This window comes from Capsella rubella, unplaced genomic scaffold (genome assembly GCF_000375325.1).
Source record: "Capsella rubella cultivar Monte Gargano unplaced genomic scaffold, Caprub1_0 scaffold_5, whole genome shotgun sequence".
NCBI lineage: Eukaryota > Viridiplantae > Streptophyta > Magnoliopsida > Brassicales > Brassicaceae > Capsella > Capsella rubella.
Genome location: NW_006238919.1, coordinates 9,553,496 through 9,577,049, shown reverse-complemented (window position 1 = coordinate 9,577,049; position 23,554 = coordinate 9,553,496). Strand labels below are relative to the sequence as shown.

General features: G+C 31.9%; 5 protein-coding genes across 5 annotated transcripts; 2 read left to right on the top strand and 3 right to left on the bottom strand.

The window, feature by feature from the left end:
• Positions 1-1,962: 1,962 nt before the first annotated feature.
• On the top strand, positions 1,963-3,138 carry LOC17887380 (transcription repressor OFP18). The gene has a single exon (XM_006292626.2). It carries the CDS (start codon positions 2,124-2,126, stop codon positions 2,967-2,969), a length of 846 nt encoding a protein of 281 aa, XP_006292688.1. The 5' UTR covers positions 1,963-2,123; the 3' UTR covers positions 2,970-3,138.
• An 852-nt stretch (positions 3,139-3,990) lies between these two features.
• On the bottom strand, positions 3,991-6,901 carry LOC17887447 (putative F-box protein At3g52320). Its single transcript, XM_023783176.1, has 5 exons — positions 6,096-6,901; positions 5,756-5,972; positions 4,465-4,517; positions 4,311-4,343; positions 3,991-4,090 (listed from the first exon to the last, which is right to left on the bottom strand). Exons 1-5 carry the CDS (start codon positions 6,899-6,901, stop codon positions 3,991-3,993), a joined length of 1,209 nt encoding a protein of 402 aa, XP_023638944.1.
• A 4,621-nt stretch (positions 6,902-11,522) lies between these two features.
• Positions 11,523-12,271, bottom strand: LOC17885791 (transcription repressor OFP6). The gene has a single exon (XM_006292864.2). It carries the CDS (start codon positions 12,227-12,229, stop codon positions 11,744-11,746), a length of 486 nt encoding a protein of 161 aa, XP_006292926.2. The 5' UTR covers positions 12,230-12,271; the 3' UTR covers positions 11,523-11,743.
• A 4,814-nt stretch (positions 12,272-17,085) lies between these two features.
• LOC111830660 (putative F-box protein At3g52320) lies at positions 17,086-18,286 on the top strand. The gene is given in 4 exon segments (XM_023783175.1): positions 17,086-17,274; positions 17,403-17,505; positions 17,611-17,949; positions 17,952-18,286. Coding segments are annotated over 4 exon segments (966 nt in total).
• Positions 18,287-18,460: 174 nt separating this feature from the next.
• Positions 18,461-19,216, bottom strand: LOC17887296. The gene has a single exon (XM_023783269.1). It carries the CDS (start codon positions 19,189-19,191, stop codon positions 18,793-18,795), a length of 399 nt encoding a protein of 132 aa, XP_023639037.1. The 5' UTR covers positions 19,192-19,216; the 3' UTR covers positions 18,461-18,792.
• Positions 19,217-23,554: the final 4,338 nt, after the last annotated feature.

The following is a 23,554-nucleotide window of genomic DNA, read 5'->3' as shown; positions in this document are numbered from 1 at the left end:
AGTACATTATGTTTGTGGGAAACAAGTCTACATGAGGAATTTACGTAAAGATATAAGCATTTACACTTTTGTCTCTCTTTATCTATCTCTTTTTGTATTCCTCTCTTCCCATTTTATTGCCCAGTTGTCTTTTCACCTTTTTCATTTTATTTATTTGCTAAGTAATACTAAGACCATCAATAATGCCATGGTGACCTAGGTTTCAACTATAACGAAAATAGATCGCATCTTCAAGATATAAGGAATCTAATTATAATCCGTTCAAATCAACAGCTTTTGAAATTTCATTTGAGTATCTTTTCCAACGTTGAAACAATTTGGGTTGGACTCAGACCAAAATTTTGGTTTGACGTACATGCGTATAGATCAATCCAAAAACTCTTTTTAGATATGTTCGTATTCAAGCCGGACAGGGTAAGCCGATGGCCACGATGCATGCTTTAACTTTTAAGGTCCTAGTGAGTTAAAGCTGTATCAGATTCGGGAAAGATATGTGAATAATTATTAGTAGTAGTATTAAAATTGGGAAATGTTTCAGTTGAAGCGACTGCATGCCACGGAACTTATAATATTGTCTATACCATCTATCGACGTCATACATCTTTTGATAGTTGGTTGGTTCCTTCGACTGTTCGTTGAGTTAATTAATTTACCATATTTATCATTTCTCTTTTTGATTTATTAGCTTGTGTTATAATATATTTAAAGTGTGGGATGCGTACACGTACATATATATTTATATATGTTTTAAATTCGTTCTTCACATCTTAATTTACAATATTTAGTTATTCGTACTATATTTTGATCTAAAACTATTGAACCATATTACTACTTAACTAATGCAGTTTAATTAGAAGAGATGATGATCACTACTTTCACACACAAAAAAAAAAGAAGAGAGATGATTACTATATTAATGAAGTTTCCCATTTTATACAAACCCGTAGGGTTTTAGTTGATGAATGCATGGTGATTACTATGAATGATTGAATTTAGAGTTTTGATAGTAGATTACTGAATGAGTGAAATTTCATCGTTGATGCAAATTTGTAGTTAATTTCAAGAAAAGCTTATTTGTGGCAGGTACATACATACAGCTATCAAGTTTTCAATTATTTGTTTTGGTGATATTTTTGAATTCATTTAATTTGGAGATCGTTTTATATATGTCATGTTGTTGTATCTCTCTATCTATAGTTTGATAGTTGCCTGTCAAAACATTAATAGGAACATTAACCAAACATTGACGTTGATTAACTCTTTGGCAGTGACACTAGTTCAGTAGGTAAGTTTACGTTCCATATCCAGATATATATATATATATATATATATATATATATATTATATGAACAGAAAAATTATTTCGATCCATTTCTTAAGATTTAATTTTATTTAACAATGATATTTTGTTTATTTATAAAATTTTAATTTGATCACTATCAAATGGATTAAAATTTGCAGTTTCTTAAATCTATTGCATTTTTAATTATTTTTAGATAGAGTGCTTATAAATTCACTAAAATATGGATGTATTTGGTAATTTGCATTTTCAGCCATAATTTTGTGTATTAATAACGGGAAAGTACCAATTGCATGAGGATATAGTTAAGTTTTTATTTGGGTTTGCATATTATAAAGATTAATCCATATATTAATAAATAAATAAATAAAGAAGTTCATGTAATATTCTTAAAGTTCAAATATATATCTAGGTTTTTGGATATTCATTTCAAATATCAAAAATGTTAATAAAACACACAGAAATGAGAAATCTCTTAACCGGGGAAAATGTACTTACAAAAATTGAATGATCCCCAACCAAACAACAATAAATTTGGGTGCCAATAATTAAATACACTAACCAAAAAAAGACAATCAAAATTTAATAAAATTAAAATAAATCAAATAAAGTTTCTCTTTACAAAAAATGTCCCCACCCCATCCTTATTTGTGCTGCCTCTCCTCTCTTTTTCAAAAGCCTTAAAATCTTTCTTCCCACTCTCACTTCTCAACATTATTAACTTCACTAAACTTCCTATAATTTTCAGTCCAACCCCAAAAGAAAAAGAGAAAATTACATTCTCAAGAACACAAAACAAGAAAAGGAAAAAAAAAAAATCAAAATGGTCAGGAAAATGAAACTCCCATTCCTAAACAAGAACAACACTAGTTCAACTTCTTCATTCTCTTCAAGTTCATCTTCTTCTTCTTCTTCATGGCCATGGCCATCTTGTCATCAACAAAGCCCTAAAACGAAATCTTCGAGAGCTTCCGTCATCGTTAACAAACCTAAACATGTGGACGAACCCGAGCCACCACCGAGAAGCTTCTCCTCCTCATCGTCCTACTCGTCCTTCTCCTCCACCAGTCACGTCATGGGACATCCGCCGGAGATAGAGACTATAGAGAATGTGATTAAAGGGCTAAAATCATCGAAAAGACTCATCTTCGATCAGAGAGGAACATCGAACTCTATACTTGAAGACACTACCAAGAGAGAAGATCATGAAGACGAAGAAGGCTTCATGCTCTTGTCCTTGGAATCAAACGATCCTTATTCTGATTTCAAGAACTCAATGGAAAAGATGGTTGAAGCAAACGCGCTTCATCAGGATTGGAAAAGCCTCGAGAAGCTTCTCTTTTGGTTCTTGAAAGTGAACGCCAAGACCAGCCATAAATACATCTTCACCGCCTTCGTCGATTTGGTCTTAAACTTTGCAGTAGGAGGACCTTCTAAAGATGTCACTGGAGGAGAACCTAGTTCCGACGTCGTTATCGAGGATTCTCTTTCATCGTCGTGGCCAATCTCGTTGTACACGTCGTACTCGTCCTCCGATGAGACCTCGTCGACGCCCGTACGGATATTGACGGAGACTTCGATAGGCGAGGAGAGTAGGTGTGTTTGTAGTCTATCGTCGTTGTTTGAGTTAGATGAGAAGATGAATGCAAATGGTTATGTATCTTCTTAATAATTCCTACATTTGATAACCTATGCGATAATGGATTGATTACTCTCACTTCTTCCTTTTTTCTTTCTTTCGGATTTGATGTTATGGAAGTAACCATGATTACACGTGTACATCTTTGTAGCACGTGCCACATGCATCTTTTTTTATTTTATTTTATGCAGATGATTAATGCATGGTAAACTTTTTAGTTTTTTTTTGGGTAACAATGTTAATATTTATAAACTCTTTAGTTTTGACCACGTAAATGCATATGATCAACAAGCTCTTTTCGAGAAATCTTTTCTATGAGCCGTATAGAATAGAAATTAAGTATAAATGTATAGTGCGCTAAGGGGTGTGGTTGTGCATTTTCGCACTCAGGTTGTGAATTGTGATCAAGGTTAACGATATAGTTAAGGTTGTGAATCTTGTGATTTGGTCTATCATCACTAATGATTCATCAACATCGATAGAAAGAGTCTCCGGAGATCTTGATTGTCGTGGCCTGAGGAGGAAGAAGAGAGAGAGAGACAGATATTGAATTATATAAAAACTTGTGCATCCATGCCTTTATGGGTTCTTACAAGCTGTTTCATTTCACCACTTAAATAGTTAACTTCAATAAAAACAGAGGTCAGAGCAATAGTAAAACAGACTGTGTCCTTGTTATTGTCACCTCCATAAGTTAGTATTGGAGTGCCATATATATATATATACACGCCTGAGAGGCTTCCTAAACAATTGGTGGATATAACATGGCGTCATTACCTGAGTGCCAAGTGAAGCTTACTATCTCAGTGCTCATCACCAAAGCGTAAGAATTAAAAGATCCCATACCACCGAGATTGTAGCTCTATGATCATCTTAATTACCATGGCTGACAGAGAGGGTGTGGTGTTGAAGACTCTGCAGTTGAGCACTATGATCTTGATATGCTTCACGTTGATTTTGGTAGATGTGGCCATAAGGATAATTAGCACTGTGACCAAGCTCAAACAGCACTCTTGGCAAATAGCTCTTGTCTCCAATGCCTGATAGTCCTTTACTTCTTCTCTAAAGCTCGATGACAGTCTCTTTGAAGTGGCCAGATTTTCTTGAGAGCTCGATGAAGTCGCATTTTGTGATCTATGCCATTACTACACCTACAACAGATAATGAGATTGTCACAGCAATTTTTCCTGCTGGCATCAGTTGTGGCTAACATATGCTTCGTAATGCTTGCCATTTCGGTCATTGTTGCTCCATCATCATTCACTCTTCTATCATTGTTACAGGTTTTGTGCCTACTGATTCCATGGCAACCCATACGTTTTAGGAGCAAGGCATCAAAATATTTTATCAAATATTCACCTAATCTATTACCATCCAATGTCAAAGTTTTCATGTCCAATACACCTAAAAGCAGTAATCAGGAATCAATGAACTAAGCGAAACTGAGAAGCTTACAAACATTGTTATATTCAAGCATTGCGGAAATTTAAAGAATGATCACAATACCAAAGAATGATCACAATACCAATTGTTGTCGTTTCTGATGGCATTCGGCTTCAAAGAGCATGGCCTTCTGCTCTGCAAAAAATTATCAAGAACGAGAGCAAAAGTACATTGGTATGTTACCAGAACATGTATGTTTGCAACAGTCAACCGAAGAAGCACAAATATTAACCCACCTACTGTTTGCTCTTTGCAACAGTCTTAGGATGCAAATGGTTGCATAATTTAAGAGGTTGAAAAAGTTGAAAAATAATATGCATTGTGGATTTGGATTATGAGTTTTTGTGTGTTTGAGCCTAAAGATATAGACTAAGTTAACTACAGGATGGCACAAATACGTTATCATTCTTCTTTTTGCAGATGAATATTGTAACTCCCCCTCTCTGATTTTGCAGATGCATGCGTGCCCATGGGTTGAACAGAGACTTGCAGCTGGTGATATGCGTTCTGTCCAAGCTTTCTTGAGGCGCCTTGGCGGAACTATCACTGATGTAGAGAAACAAGAAATGGTATAATCTGATCTCTCGATCTCTCTCTTTATCTCATCTCCCCCTCTATCTCTCACTCAATCACTCAATGGAATTTGTGATGTTGTTGTTCTACAGGTGTCGAGAATCCTGAGAGACCCGACCATCGTCGCCAGCAATCACAAACGTTTTTAGATGTAAAGCTCTTCTGCCCGACACAGCAAAGAAGAAAAATATATGCCTTGAGACTTTCTACTGGTTCGTAGAATATATCTTTGGATCCACTCTGTTTCATTTCTGAGAGCTGGAACTATCCTTTCTCATTCCTGGTATAGTCCACTTTTGCTATGACATTCTTACATTTTCCTGACTGTTGCAGTGTTTTCATTCTTTGCATTCATTTCTTATCTGCTAAGCATTTAAGCTCAATTTTAATAGATTTCAACAAACACCTTCGTATATGTTAAGAGAAACTAGGAGATGCTCTGAAACATTCTGCATTACACATGCAACAGTAAACAGTCTTCATGTAACATCATTTTTAGAATGCAACAATAGGAAAGCTTTTTGCAGTAGAAATTGCGTTTAAGTATGATCTGTACATATGTTACTTGCAGAATTATGGTATATGTAAAATGTATAACCCAATCTTGATTCTTGAGAGGTTCAGATGACACAACTTGCAAATAGAAAATTTCAAAGAAATTAGTTATTGAATAAAAAAGGAAAAATATGGTATAAACTGTAACGTAATTAGGTCTCCAAATACATGATGCTCTCAATATCATCCCAAAAACAAGTATCCAAAAGCGGGGATATGCAAAAACGATCAAATAAGTTCATTACTTGAATGTGTCTTGTTATCTTGTTCTTCTCCAGATCATATATGGCAGAGCGTGGTCTATATATATCTTCCTTTGACAGCCTAATCTCACAGCTGTGACTAGTGGCTTGTATTAGCAACCGATTGGACATGGCAAGCGTTTGGAAATTAGGCAAAACATAAGTCTTCTTGTCCGACCATTGACTCTTCCCGGCATCCATAACAACCCATACATCCATGCTAAGATTATTCAAAGTATTGGAATATTCGAAAACAGCTAATTTTTCTTTGTAATTCATGAGATTTGCGGCACGCGTGTTCCAGACGATGTCAGCCTCAAGGGGTAAGTCAATCAAAGTGAACTCCTCAGACCTCATATCAAAACTCATAATCACACATCTATTCTTATCAATCCAAGCTCCATAATACAATACACCGTTGATGGTGATACCTTGTGAGTAAGGACGATGAGGAGGAGGAGGAACGGTGCTTTTTGTGTTTCTCCATGAAGCTTGAGGACCAAGTACCAGCACATGATGCTCGGATCTCACTACTCTTTCTTCCTCGCTCACCTCCCAAACTGTGCTAAGCACTTTGTACTCATCCTGAACAGGGTCGTGTCCAAAATAGTTCCATATGTTGTCATTAGCTGCAGCCATAATTCTTGATCTTAAGAGGGGCAAGTTCACATATTGCCTGGTGGTTAGGTTACATATACGCACTCTTGTCCCAATTCTAAAACACACCAACCCGCGAAGGGCGTTCACGAAGAAGCCTTCTATTCCATGCATGTCCAGATCTTGGTCGAGATTAGAGACAGGGACAGAGTCATAAGGCGATATGACAGGGACAGAGCCATGAGATGATGAGACCAACGCATACTTGAAGTACGGCTCTTCCCTGTCCACAAAAGACATGAACACGCGCCTTCCTTGCGCAGAATATGGAGATTTAAGGAAAAGATTGGTAAGATATCGGGAGGAGATGAAGGAACACCAGAGCTTTGACACGCACTTGAATCTCATCAGTGATTTCGCCGGTAATCTCGGCAGGATCTCCAACAACATGACATTCTCTGGGATTGATGTCTTCAATTCTTCTGGCTTCACGACGGTTCTGATTTTCTTTCTCTCTCTTTTCCCCGTGGCTAGACGAAACGAAAACCTCATGCTTTCAGATCACTTCCAGAGTTTGCTTTTTTTTTTTTTTTTCTTAGGGCCAATTTTAAGCACTTATTTGTTTCTTTCTTATAACACACGTTTCTTTCCAAGTTTGTGTAGGAATAAATATTTAGTTTTCTACTTCTTTTACTTAATTTTATATTCACGAGATAATTCCAAAAAATAAATCCTTATTTATTTGGGAAAAAAACTAGATTAACCCCAAATAAAGAGATTAATTACTAAACTAACTTATAGAATATTTGGGTTAGTTGAGTACTTTTCATGACAAAATACATTTTTTTTACTTTGTTAGGGAAAAAAAAGAAGTCAATTTTACCTTTGAAAAAAAATCCAGCGATTTTTTTGGATTTTTTTTAAAAATTGAAAAATCTGTCGGACATATTGTGACAGATTTATTTGTCTACGACCGATTATTTTTGAATGACAGATTTTTTATGACAAATTTATTTTGGACGACAGATTTGTTTAAATACAGTTATGACAGATTTAATATTAGCGACATATTTATTTTTTACGACAGACTTATTAATGAAAACACAACAGACTTTTGTAATGTATGACAAATTTGCTAGAATGTCAGGCAGATTTATTTTTTTTCAGTTGTTTCAGATTTTTTTTCTCCCAAAAAAACTGTCCTAGTTTTCAGTTATCATTAAACTATTTTCCTAGTTTTTTTTTTTTTTTTTTGGGTTTGTGATAACACTTAACTTTTTGGGAATTATTGAATAATTTAATTATATTTTTGTTGATAACACCTTATTTTAATCGATGTGGATCATAATAATGTTACAAACTAAGAGTTTACAGACATGTAACTGTAAGCGCCTATAAAATGTTAAGTCTACAAAAATAGAAATAACACATATAATTGCAAAAGATGTAAACAATTTCATTAGATCGAAAGCTACAAGCCTCCAACATATCGTCGGTTTTGGAAATCTATCATGGTTGAAATTTTCAGTGTTCAAAAAGATTATATTCAAAGTGCTCAATTCTTCAAACTCTATATATAAGCATAACATGATGGTCCCAACCATGCAAAATCAAACAGTCCCTACCTATTATTGGTCATTCAGCGTCCATATTAGGTAAAGTACTGTAATTAGGTCAGTATTATATATTTTAGTCTTCAACAGTAAAATTATATGGAATACAGAACCATCTATTATTAGCCCAAACAGTTCTTATATACTTAAGGAAATTGAGAAGGTCATACATGCATTGATTTAGGTTTCTTTTAAGAAAAATTCTTGGCAAAATAAAAACCAAAACAGCCAAATAGCTATGAGTTAAGTTATGGTTAGACCAACATTATCAACAGGATTTAATTTGTCTCTTATTATTAATAGTATTTAAATTTTAATCAAAAAACATAATAAATATTAAGATACCTATGTTGGAGTATGTTGGAGAAGATACCATTGGTGTGTTAAGAGACGCTTACGTGGCAGACTCTGATTGATTGATTTTTTTTTTTTATTTTTTTTTTTATAAAGTCTGATTAACTAAGATGATAAATATTTAGTGGGAGAAACAAATTTTACTTAGATGAAGATGAACGAGATATGTATACTCAGTTTGATGTCACTGATTTTCAACAAGCGAAAACTGCCGGAAGTACACGAATGGATTTCTCGTATGATACAAATATGCCTTCAAATCTCATCAATCTGATGGCCGCTAGAACTCGACTTCGAGATCGAGGTAAGCATGAATAATTGAAGAACGATTTGGTCGAGCACTCTAAATTTTCTCGCAATCAAGTTTAAATTTACTGTACTTTATGTTATAATTTCTGTCTTATAATTTCTCTCTTTTGTATGTTTTCAAATTCTAAATTTGCAATAATTATAATATTTTCTTAAATTACAAATTATAAATTTATTTAATTTTTTAAAAAAATAATTTTTTTCTAAGATACCCAACTTAAGATCGTACCAATAAACACTTATCAAAACTAAAAACAAAATTAAAACTCTTGAATTCTAATTTTTCAAATTTAATACTAAATTAATGTAAGATACCCTAATTAACATACTACCTATAATGTTGCTCTTAGTTTTGATTCAGGAAAATAAACTATATAGAACTAAGATTCAAATAGATGGCCATGAAGAAAACAAATGGTAATATTTCATCTTCAAATTAGAGCATCACACGACACACATTGTACCAACGTCAATGGTCTTTCCAAGTTTCTCAACGATTACATTTTTCTACAGTTTTTCTCGCTTTCGTAATGATGGGTGTAAAAAACATGAAATATGTGGGGACATCATAGAAATTTTGGGGGAAACTGTTGGTTCACTTCGACAACGGTGTACAACTTATCTTAACTGTTGGACATAATTTTAATCATATAAATTATAGTAGATAAGTTCTATTGAAAATATACCTTGGTCATTACTGTGTGAAACCAAATTCGTTTCTTAATTTGGTTAATGTTAGAAAGCGCCAATCCAAATTAGTCCATTGTCACTTCTTATGTTATATCCATAGTTCGTCTACTTTACTCATCTCGTTATTGAGACCGAGCTAGTGTGACAACATTCATGTAAAATATTTAACTTAATCATTTAAAACTGAAAGAGTAAAAGAGTAAGTGGTTAAATTCAAGAAGCTTTGGTGAAGAAGCCTTTATGAGATTGCTACTATTTTAAATTTATTAAATTTCAGTTACTAGCTATCTCTTTACAGGTAACTATCACAATTTATGAACTCATTATTAATGACTCTTGTTATTGGTAAATCCTAATCTGAGATTTACTTGACTTTATTGATGACGATATATAGCATTGTTAGTTTTGGGTAGTTGGGTTATATATAAATAGCTAGCTCATTGATTACGTACAGTTTCACCATTGATATGAGATTTGTATTTATGATCATAAATAGTAGCATGATCATTTGTTGATGTCATTGCTATTTTCTTAAGTTAATTTGAAATAATGATGTTCGTAATTTGGGGTTTTCCAAGAACGTGAATCATAAATGAATAATTAAACGTTTTTTCTTCCCCAAAGGTATAACAAACTAAGGTAATACAGTAGTATTAATCAAAATCTGCTAATACAATTTTAATTTCCAACGTCCACAGATAATTTGGCTTATGTAATTTTTAATTACTAACCTTCAATCTTTTAGGATTTTTTTTTTGTTTGTTTCAAAAATCCGAAAATGTGCAAACATTCAAACCCTGGAAACTAGCATTACAAGATCCCAACCCTACAAAATTAAACAGTCCCTACAAAAATAAACAGTCCCTACCTATTATTGAATCAATATTTGTCCTTTTCAAAGTTTTTAAACTGTTTAGAAAATGAAAATATCCAAAATATAAAAAATAATATTTGCTCATCAGTAAAACTGCATGGAATACAATACAGAGCTGTCTAGCCCAAACACTTTCCTACATTTTAAAAATTTTAAGTAGCTTTTAAAAGTTCATGCTTTGGTTGATTTTGGTTTATATATTTTAAGAAAATATGGGTTAATACAGATAAGTAATGTTCTGAGTTTAGATGTCTTTTGGACCAACGTCGGTCGTCTTCTTAATCTTAACGACTACATTTTTTAACAGTTCGTCTAGCTTTTGTACTGTTGAGTGAGTAAAAAAATAACTCACTAAATTCGTACGGTGAATTTTGAGGGGAAATGTTGGTCCTTTTTTATCACACTTGATGTCATAAAAATGTCCATTGCAAGTTTGGAACTTAGTGGTCAACTTGACAAAAAAATCATGATTACAAGTCCGATACTAGCATCATATCTCTATGCCATAATATGCAATACAGTAATCATAAAAATTTACATATGTATACAGTATATATATGCATCTGTGTGTGAAAAAAAACTCGTGTAGTAATGTATCAGTATTATTATTATACTTCTCTCTTTCTAATTATTGCGAATCTTTAATTTGTGTTCTTTAGAGCCATGCATTATTATCGCCCAAAGCCACAAGTTTTCTACGTGCCTCATTGTCCACTCCACGCTCAAGCTCCAGAGTCAAAGAGCTCTGCCATACAAATAATTACATACGTCCTTGGACATGCATGTTATTATTGTCACCGTACTCTTATTCATTTTGATTTTTTTAATACAAGAATCATATATAATCCTTTTGTGAACCGGCTATAATTTTCTTGGTTAATTGGGGCTATAAGGTCTTTTATATCTCATATCGTCAACTGTTTCCTACGTTAACAACGTTGATCATGATTCTACGTCGCCAGATCTTTTTTGGGGACAAAGAGATAGTTAAGGATCAGAAAAATTTGCAGACATCGTACCTTCATGATAAATAAATACTAGTTTAACGTGTATTCTCTAATATACACGTCAGTATCCGAGAGAGTCACGAGTGACGAAAACATTTATCCCAATTCGATTTTGGCTGATTATATAACTAGGCAACAAAACATATAAACATGTAAGAGCAGGACCGGCCCTATGGTAAAGCAATTGAAGCAACAGCCAGTAAGAGCAACAAAACATATATATAAACATGTTTTTTTTTTTTTAACAAACCCATATAAACATGTAAGAGCAACAAACTTATCACTTAATTGGATTAAAATAATTTAAGTCCACGGTTACATTAGTATTAAGACGAACATTGGAGCAAGACGAACATTGGAGCAAGCATACGTAATCACAATATTACACGTTTTCAAACGTGTCAATATGATGATGACGTGACATGATCTTAATTAAAAAGAGTTATAACGATCACGTTAACCTTTACTACTTCCCTAACAAACATAAATACAAAGATAGATCATAGATTGATATAGACTAGCTATTCATTTTTATTAACTAGCCTAGCTAGTAATAGTTATTATAGTAATCACGTGACACGTGGCGGGTGACGAGAGGAGACGCTTGGACGACGGAAGCGGCGGCGGAGTAAACGTCTTCCCATATCTCGGAGAAGGCACGGACGATGATGCCGTGATGATTGTGCGAGTTGATACTGAGGAAACACTGAAGAAGCTCCCTGAGTTCATCTTTCGTATAAATCTGGTTCTCTAGTATCATCTGAAGCATAGACTGCCGGAAATCCAGGTAAGGGTCGTCAGAATCTTTCTCGACGGCGACGGCAGCGGTGGCCAAAGGCGTGGAGGAAGGTGTGGCTGAGGAGATGGTTGATGAATGGCAGTGACGGTGGTAAGTAGAGGAGCTGGGAGGTTTGGGCTTTTTGGAGAAAAGGTTGAGAATAGAGGCGAAGGTTGGTTTGATACAGTTGCCGCAGCTGATGTCGACAATGGAGACAGTCTTCAAGATCGTCTTCTTCTTGCTTTTCGCCGCCATTGCTCTGACTCTGACTCTGTTTCTGCTAAAGACTAAGAGAGAGAGAGAGAGAGAAGAGATAGTGTATACTACTATTAAGGAGGGAGGGGTAGATTTTGTTATATATATAGAGTGGATATGTATAAATGTGTGCATGTGGTCATGAAAATTGAAAAGGGTTAATAAATAAACTCTTAAAGCATCACAAACTCTAAGTTGATAACCAAAAACATAGAGTTATTTAATGCATCTACATTACTTTGCTTTTTGCTTTGAAAGATATTTTTGTTATCACTGATCCTATTGGACCATATGCATATTTTGTTTTTTTTTTATAGCCTGAAATTTGAATGTATTAGTATTTCTAACTAATTAGTTGCCGCCAATATACATAGTTTCTTTCTCTTTGGAATTTCTGTTGCTTGTGCGTTTAACACACAAACTTAATGTCAACCAAAATAAAAAGAGGGTAACAAACCACCTAATGGAATAGTTTCAAGTCCATAATTTGTTAGTTGATGGTGTGATGAGATTGTTGTTGTGGGACAAATCATCTCTCTCGGAATTTATTAACTCCAAGAATTAGCTTGGGTTGAATATGGATTTGAGATCCAAATGAACCAACCAAACCATTGCATTGATAATGATATGACTCGAATTGACAATTGAGCATTATTATTATACATGGGCTTGAAACTAGCAAACTAGTTGGCTCGTCGAGTAAGCTAGAGAAATTCAAACCCACTTTACAATATCCATTATTATTTATTTTATTACTAACACATTTTTTCTTTTTTCGAATAGTCGAGTTTATGGACTTTAGTATTAAGGCTATGATAGGCCCGTAACACCTAGCTCGTATTATTTTTTTCAGTTTATCTTTTAAGAAATTCGAAAAAAAATGTTTGCTCTGAAAAATGTACCGTCAGTAATCAACTATCTTATATAATAAGACAAGGTTTCTTCTTAAATTTGCCTCACAACGCGACATGTGTCGCTCTATACTTCTGACATGTGTCATTTTTATTAATTTATAATCTCACATTTTAAAATTTTTTTTTTTATGATATTGTGATGTAAGTTATATGTTATATGTATGGTGTTGCTTTTTAAAAAGTGTCATTGTTACAAAAATATGTTTTTCCTAATTTTAGTTTCTAATTAAATTAAATATCATATAAGCTAAACATAAAATGGAGTTGTTATAATTTTTTATTCAAAGAAAATTGCTATGAATTTTTTTCCTACTCCTTTAAAGATAAATTTTTAAAGTTTTTTTTTCCTACTTCTTTAAAGATACATTTTTAAAGTTATTAATATGGGTAATAAATTATTTATAACATAATTTCTAATTTTTAAAATTAAATTTATAAGAGAAGAATTGAAGAGATTATCAAACAAATATTATTTGATTTTCTATTATCAAACAGTTGAGAAAATAATATAATGAATTTAAATCAAAGAATAACTATCATATTATTCACAAATCAGCTTCTTATTGGTCCACTTGGCATGTAACTTTTTAAAATATTATATATTTGATTCACACTTTAATATAAAACTGAAAAAAAACAAAGAAACCACAAAAAACATTTAATCATATATATTAAACTCACACTTTAATATAAAAACTGAAATAACATAAATTTGCATTAACTATATTTTCCATTCAATTTTTTACAATACACAGTCAATTATAATTGACTCCCATAATTGTTTTATGAAATTGTAACTCCCATCACTTATCTTCCTATATATACTCATTTTCTCATTATATCATTCTCTCATTCTCTTCTTTATGAAATTTGTTTGCTTTGTTTATTTTTGTTGTATGAGTTTTGAAAAAAAAAATTATTATATAAAATTTCAACTGTAGAAACTTTTAGAGACTATATGATATATTGATATACATCTTACATTATTATAATTTATCCCTTTTTTTTCTTGAAAATTCATCTCTATTTTCTATTTTTGATTATCAACATATAAGTACATTCACTCCCTCTCCTCCATTATATTCATGTATCTTTAATATTTTTTTTCTATTTTTTATGTTCTTATGTGACATAAAAAATCAATGAAATAATCATTTTAAGAATTTGATATAAATATCTTTAGAAAGTATGATACAAATCTAACATAGTATCTTATATTAGTTCCACTCATCGTACAACAAGAGAATTAAGTTATAAAGATCCATTTTTTTATATGCATTTTCTTTTTTGATTATGAAATATCTAATTAAATATTTTATTGTAACACAATTTCCAAAATAATATATTATTACCTCTTTCTTATTCAAATAATTCTTAACTCACACTTTAATATAAAAACTGAAATAATATAAATATGCATTAGTTATATTTTTCTACTCAATTTTATTCAACACACAATAAATTAGAATTACCTCGCACAATCAAGAAAATACTTATATTATACTTATATTTCCATACTTATGAATCAAGAAAATTTGATACAACACATATGTAATATAACAGTTTTGATTGCTATATAAATAAAAATTTCGATTTACAACATTTATCAAATAATGTTTTCTTATTTTTTAATCTCAAATATTTTTTGTAATTCATTTTAATATATCTGTCATTATATTTAGTTTTTGTGATCAAATAGACTATTATATAAAAATATTATTATATTGTATTTATTTAAAATTTGCAGTCAAAGTGTTAAAAAAATATATATACTTGCTTACAAAAAAAATGGTACATAAATTTTTTCTTTTAAAGATCATACATTTTATGAAAGTTATATTTAATTTAATTCATTAATTAAATTATGATAAATAATAACATATTAATTATGATAATTATGATAATTAATAACGTATTAATTACACAATAATATCATACCCCAATCTACACTCTTAGTAACTTAACCTCATTTGCTAAAATAAATAATAATTTTTATATTCATAATAATACAAAAGATTTTTTGAGAAATACACCTTTTGGTGTACCCCTTTTGGTGTACCCCTTTTTAAAAATACCCCCTTTATCTATCCATTTTCAAAAATACCCCTTTTTAAATATAAAAAATTATAAAGTTTTATATAGTTTATAAGGTACTTCTATATAATAACTACTACTGGGAGATTCGATACAAATATTTTAAAATGTTTTAAATAGTTTTAAATCATTTTTATAAGTTTTATAAGGTTTTTAAAAGGTTTTTGAAAGGGTTTATACGGTTTTTATGAGGTTTTTATAATTTATTTTTACGCTATTTATGAAAGGTATATAAAATTTTATACACATATAAAGGTAATTTGTGTATATATTTATAAGCTTACACACATATTTGGATAAATATTGAACATTTTTAGTGGGTTTTTAAATAAAGTTTGAAAATGGGATATTTTTAAAAAGAGGTATATGAAAAGGGGTATTTTTGAAATTCCCTCATAATACAAATACCTACCCAAGTTATTTTTCTAAAGAGACCGAACATATAGTTAGTATTGTTGTCGTGTAGTTAGTATTGTTGTCGTGTACATATAATAGATAGATATCGTCATGTACATTTTTTAATAATTTATTTTTGTATTTACATTTTCTTTAAAATTTTATAAATTGATTAGATTTTCTTTCTATTTGGTAATTTATATTTATAAATAAAATAATAATAGTAAGTAGAGTTAAAATTTTATTTGTATCAAATGAAAAGGGCAAAAACCTAAAAATTCGCCATCATGTACATATAATAGATAGATGTCGTTGTTCATCTTCTCTGTTAATTTTGATGTAAACATGTTATGCTATTTTTGTATGGATTCATTTATTTAGCTTTTATAGTAATGTAAATCTTCATGCATATTTGTTTTAAAAAAAATTAGTAGTAATTTTAAAAATAAAATAATGCTACATTAAAAAGTCTATATATATATATATATATTCTCATCTACCTCCTATGTCAGCTTCCTTTACAATCAAATAGAATATAAAAATATCAAAGTTGTTCTTCTCATGTAATCTTCTTCTGTTTATTTGGCTTATGATCTCTCTTTTTAGTTTTTACATAACTATAGTTTAAATGCTTTTATAATCTAAATTGAAAAATCTTTTCTAAATAAAGTTTAAAACAATATATCATATGTTTAAAATGAAATCTTTTAATTTGATATTTTGAAAAGTTTAACCTGATCATTTTTAAAATTTAAGTTACTTTTAGGTTATGATAAAATATAAGGTGAGTAACAAATGCTCATAATTTTGTATTACTTTGTTTAGATCTCATTCAGTTCTATATTTTCCAAATATACTTTTCGTTTATTTTTAATGTTTAAAATGTAGACAAAATATGTTTTATACTAATTTTGCGATCGCGTTCAATTATGTTTTGCGTTAATTATTTTGTTTTAAACATAAAAATTAATATTATTTTGTAATACACATAATGAATATAAACATATTATTTTGTTTTAAAATTATTTTCAAAACATATATTAACACTTATACACATATATAACTTAATATAATTTTTAATTAATATTTCATGTATAACCCACGCATCGCGTGGGCAACTTTCTAGTTTTTAATATAAAACAGCTAAAATATTTTAACAATAGGTGTGTCACCTCCAATATTCTTTGGATTTCCTAAAACATCCATTCATTCTAATAAAGTCCTTAAATTATGACATGTTTTTTTTATAACTTTAAATAACAAACAAAAAAATGTTATTATACCTAAAGATAAAAGGAAACCATGGAGATGTCAACAAATAGAAAAGGAAAGCATGATACAATTAACTTTCTTATTTCATATTTCCTATTTAGTTAGGATAAATGAGTGCTTTTACATAGAAAGTAATTACGTCTGGTCGGACTTTGGAATACCGCCGTGAAAGGAGAAGCAATGAGATTTTCTCATCGTCTTGCCGCCGTGAAAGCACTGACGAAGAAGAAGAAGAAGATAAGGTCGACGGCTGATGAATTAGAAAGAACCAGAAAGATTAAAAGAGTCACGAATTCGAAACCCTGCGGCTTTGAAAACCTCACTGAGGATCTGTTGATGGATATCCTGGCGAGATTACCGGCGAAGCAGGTGACTAGGTCAATGTGCGTCTCATAACTCTGGTACTCTGTTATCTCCTCCCCTGTTTTTATCAACCTTTTCCTTGAATCATCGGCAAAGCAACAACGTTTTTGCTCATTATGTCTATTGTCGACAAGGCAGACCCGAGCCAGTCTGCGTTTCTCTCATCCTCTCCGCGTGGCTTGCTCTGTGTAAGACTTGAGAGAAGGGTGCGAATCTTGAACCTCACCACCAAGCAGCGCGTGACTTTGCCCATTATGAGACCAACACTTTTGGCTTATGATGATCCTAATGACAGTATTTGGAACTATTTTGGATACGACTCTGTTTATGATGAATACAAAGTGCTTAGCACAGTTTGGGAGGTGAACAAGGGAGATGGAATGCTGAGATCCGAGCATCAGGTTTTGGTACTTGGTCCTGGAGCTTATTGGAGAAACACTTATAGCACCGTTCCTCCTCCTCCTCATCTTCCTTTCTCACAAGGTATCCCCATCAACGGTGTGTTGTATTATGGAGCTTGGACTCATGCAAATAGATGTGTGCTCATGAGTTTTGACTTGGCTTTTGAAGAGTTCAATTTGATTGAGTTACCTGTAGAGGCGAGGATCATCTGGCACGCATATCGTGCAACCCTCGTCAACTACAAAAGCAAATTTGCTGTTTTAGAATACTCTAAACTTTCCTGAGTGTATACCCGTGGGTTATGGAGGATGTGAAGAAGAATAAGTGGTCAAAAATTACTTTGGTCTTGCCCTTATCCCAAATGAATTTTGCCCATGATGATCAGGTGGTGATGCAAGGCACAAGTCGTTGCGGTGAGCTCAGGCTGGGAAAGGCAAATCTCATGGCGGGTGAACCGTCACGTTATGTCATTTATGATATGGAGACGAACAAAATAACAAGAATCCTTGAAGTAATTCCATCATCATTACGTATTATGTTTTTGGGAGTAAAGAAGGGATCCCAAACGACTTATTGGGAGGATGATATCGAGAGCATTATGTATTTGGAGACCTAAGTTATATCTATCTACTTCTCGACGATCTAGTTTTGCATAGTAGAGGAGGAAGAAAGGATGTCTTCACTATATATATATAGTCGTGGTCTCTTTTCATAAGAATTCATGGGAAGTAAAATCAACTATTTTTAATATATAGTAAAACATTTAAATAGTTTGGATATAGGTGTCAAAGTCCTTAAATTACGTAACATGTTTTTCTTAACTTTTGATTACAAACAAACAAATGTTACACGTAACAAATACATCAGCGGCGCCTTCCTTTATTTACCGTTTGACAAGTTTTGACTCTTGACATCATTCTTCTTGAGAAAAACCGAACGGGCGAATTGTCTCGCGCCACTTCCAGGGCCCAAGTTAAGGCGTCTTAGGTAACCGTGAACCTCAAAAACCTTCACGATTTATTTTAAGATGATAGAAAAAAATATATTGAATCATAATAAAAAAAAAAAACAAAGATTATTATGCAAGAATTGATTATAATTCTCTCTGTTCTATTTCAATCACTAAGCTCTAAAGATTTTTCGAGGAGATGGGAAGATGCGGAGGAGCGAATCAAAGAAGGCAGAGAAGAGACGGATGAGAGAGGAGGAGACACGGTGGAGGAATGAAGGGTTGGAGGATGGAGTTGGAGTAGAAGGCTGAAGGTAAGCACAAGCGGCTTGCTTCACAAGGCGATTGCGGATCCTTATGGTTTGACCTGACGCAGCAGAGGTGACGGCAAAGGAGACGGCAGGAGAATCGACGGTGGCAGAAGAGGAAGGGAGGATGTCTTTGAGGGAGGTGTAATATGGGAGAGGATCATCTGAGGATTTGTTGATAGCGGAGACGAGCTCTAAGTCTAGGGTTTGTGAAACGTTTCTGCGTTGGAGAAGAGATAGATTCATCAAATTCTCAGACTCCATTTTTTTTGAGACAAAAAGAGACAGTGATAAGGTTTGGAAGTATAATTTGGATATGAGCTAACAAGTTTATATATATATATATATATATATATCAATATCATGATCAATCATCACGTTATTTTTTCTTTCATTTTAAAAGTCAAAAAAGGTATAGCGTATTGATATAATATTTAACATTGGGACATTATATTTTTGCTTTTTAGAATTAGAAATATATTTATCAAACCAAATTTTTGGATAAATTGAAAAGGAGAGATGTATGTATGTAGCTAAAGTAGCAAAGCTAGATGGTTGGCAGCTGAACGCTCCAGTCACGATTACTATCTATTATTCAAAGCAAAACAACGATCATATTTGATTTTTAATCAACTAGTGTGTCTGCCTTTTGGTACAAAATTGATTACTTTTCTCTGTTTTGTGTTTTACGTTTTAAAAATGCATAGGACACAAATGCAATGTAATGTAAAGCTAATTCATTCCATTACAAGCACTATGTAATATTTTTCTCTAAAAGTACATAAAACCAGGTTGCAGTTTGAATAAGTCTTCCTAAACGAAGACGATTTTGACGGCACATAGATCACGGAAAGGGTTGAATAAAGTCATCACAAGAAAAGGGTCAAATAGGGGAGCTGCTTTGGCCCCATTTCACATGAATCATGTCTCATTGGTCACTTTTCTATTCATTATCACTTTGTCAAATAGAAGTCACCCTCTCGATTAATATTTTTGACGTTCGTTAGACGTTGCATCCGCTCGAGTTCATTCTAACGAGAATGCTCGCACATGTTGCTTCGACCATTTTGCCCTACAATCAATAATATCCAAAGTCCCATTTTTATTTCATGATTGAGCCAAAACAAACGAATCTGGTCCTATCTAATTTATAAGACCACGACATGTCAAGAGAACATCATTATAATCACTGTAATTGAAAAATAGCTTTAGATGATGATTCACTAGAGATTACCAGCGAGTAGATATGTAAAGTAAACAATGATAAAAAATTTGTGAGTTATATTTTTTATTTTTTTATAATCTGCAGATTCATCACTTTTATACATTTTTAATGCTCTCAACACTTTTATGACTTATGGAACATTTGTAATGTCTAAATTAAGGCCCATAGTTTCATCAAGTATTGTAACGTCCAAATTAAAGCCCATAAGCGATAATTCAATGGAGCAGCATCCAATCTATGTTTACAAAAGGAAAATTTTGTACCAACATTTAAGTTATCTAATCAATATTTTGTTTTGTAGTCAGGGATATCAGTGACGACCGATAACAATAATAACCGATAAGCCAAATGTAATACAATTTGTTTGTTTTTTTTTTACTACTAGAGAAAAACGTTTGTTTGTTTTTTCAACAATGTGTAAATTCGAGTGCAACGATAACACTATTATATAACATTGAGTTACATGTTTTTATCATTCTATTATTGATCTTAAAGTAAATATATTGATTATGATGTTATCACCAAATATAATATTGTCGTCAAATCAGTAACGAACGAAAGCCATTTGTATGTTATTAAATTAGCGACAACAAAGCGAATATAATCCAAAACTAACAATAAAAATACAAAAAGACAGAAAACAAATTCAAGATTACGAAATAGAACTAGAGTGACTCTAGCCTCTAAACAAAAGAAAAAAGTTGGAACTGAATACAATCGCATTACTGTAAACTTCAAATGTATTATGTACCAAGTAACACACATATATTAGTCAGTAGTCACTACCTTATCAACCCAATGATGAACTTGGTTCTGCAACGTTAACAAGATTGTTCTGGACTCTGGTTAACACTACTCTAATTCATTTGTCTCAACTTCCCATACTCATAATCATTAATTCTAACACGAAATCAAGCTATTCTATCACAGCTTCTAGAAAATAAGTTTAAGACAGGGAATGAGTACTACTTAGAGAACAAACTTTTCGACTTCCAAGACTTCAAATGTAGTCAAAATTACTTATATTATTAATACATGATCAACAGTATACGTATAATTAGGCACTTTAATCGTTTTCTTACGTACGAAGATAGAATTTTATCTTTATAACTTTTAGACTTGGAGGTGACGTCACCATGTGATACATACAACAAGGCATATAGTAGACCACCACGGCACCACCGCTTGTCCCACCACCAATGTACCTCCGTGTTAAGTTAATTCACGTGCTTCCCTAATTTTTCCACGGACATAAACATTTATAATCGTTTCTCTGAAATCTTTTGTTCTTATTATATTTTGTTTTTGTCCCTTTCGTTCCATGCATTTGATATTTCTTTCCCGTGATAGTTCTCAAATCTTTCTTCCCTTTTCAACTATTCTTACATTTCTCTATTTGATTGAATCATATTCTATGTGAAACTAATACTTGGAATCCATTATTAAAAGTTAGTTATATGATAGATGGTGTTTTGTTAGAATACTAAAAGAAAATAGCTCACTACCTTATAGTATATATGAACACCGTTTGCTTCTATTTACTTTAAGATCAATAATAGAATAATATAAACTATATTATCAAAAATAATCATATATGCTCCGGTCAGAAGAAAAACCATAATCAAAAACATTTGAATTCTATTCTGTAAAAGAATAGTCATTTGGATTAGTTTCGTTATACGTATTGTCATTAGTTTTTTTTTTTTTTGGTAAGAGTATTGTCGTTAGTTAGTAAATACGTACTATAAACAATTAAATATATATATATATATATATATATATATATAAAGAACAATCAAAATATATACTACGTGACGGAAACTTCAAAATTCCTTGAGACATGAAAGGTTTCCTCAAAGACGAAGAGGTTGATTTTAAAGAAATTCCAAACTCAAGATAGGAAAACGTATCTTTTAATTTATTTATTCTTCTTATATCATGCACGCTAGAAAAAAACCCTCAAGATAGTTTTACTGTGAAATAAAAACCCATATATCCAACAGAACAGTAATCCCAAAGACATAACTTAAGATTACTTAAAATGACATAACTCCTAATCAAAACAATAATAAAATAGAACTTTTAAACAAACGCATCCGAAAAAATCATTGGATCGATGAGTCTAACTAGGAAAGCTCTCGCTCACCATCTTCTAGATGTAACCTACATCACTACTTTTTGTTTGAAGCATTAATCTGTGTGTGAATATACTCTCATAAAAGTATCAAGATTTAATGGAAGAGCATATAATATATATGCACTCTTTAATTTCTCATTTGTAAAGACTAAAGCGACAAAGCCATTATCAGTAATATCACTTTTCATTATCGCATCTTTAACTTATTCGTAGAGGAATTAGAGATAAAACCAATTTTTCCATATTTTTCTTTCTGCGTTTCTGGTTTTGGTAGTTTTACCAGACTGATAGTACCATTGTTGCTGCCTGCTGGTCCATTCACAAGCCACTTGTAAATAAGATGTTAAAAAAAAAAAAAAAAAAAATCCTTTCAGTTGACTCTACCGTGTTGGTACATGTTCCTTCATATTTGTGAAAACTAGTTATTATCTGGCTTGACCTGTTTACTCTACTTCTGACACTCTATGCTTACATTTGTGTTTTCTGGAATATTTAATTAAAAGAAAGCTTTCGTCTACAACTATGTTTAAGTCGCAAAATCACTTGTCTCAAGTTCATATATAGTTGCCAAAACCTTTTTTTTTTTCGGGTGTGTGTATTAAATATAATTATTTGACTTTGATTGCTCATTTAATCAATATGGTTACGTGTGACTATGTGCATTAATAATAAGTCACATGTTTGAGAAAGCCTTCAAATTATGTGTGTTTAAGACTATTTGCTACTTTATAAAAGTGTAAGGTCACATAGTTTTATAAGGGTCAACAAATATGCATGTGGTCGATTACTCACACCTTATTGTATCCAACGTGCTTTTATTTGGTCAATCGATTCATAACGTCCAACTTCATGTTACGATTTATTTTTCTATTCAAAGTTTTTATATCAGTCTATACGCAAAAAAAAAATGAAAGAAAAACAAGAGCTTTAAGAGTATATTAGGAATCACAAAAACTCTGGAACTTGATATGTAGTTGCGTAAATATGGAAAAAAACATATCGTAATTAGTTAATTTGGTGACAAAAGTTATTGATTTTTTTTTTCCTCCTTTATGAATTAAATTAAAGTGAGAAAGTTGGACCTCATTCCTAAATAAAACCCAAACAAAAACTATTCAATTAGAGCAACGTGTAAATTTGGTTAGAAAAGATCTGCATAATGCATCACATGATTTGTAAATGGGTTTAGTGCCACTTGAGCGATCACATGGCCTATCAATCAAACCCCAATTAATTGACAAAAAAAGAGTGTACGTCTATTGTGA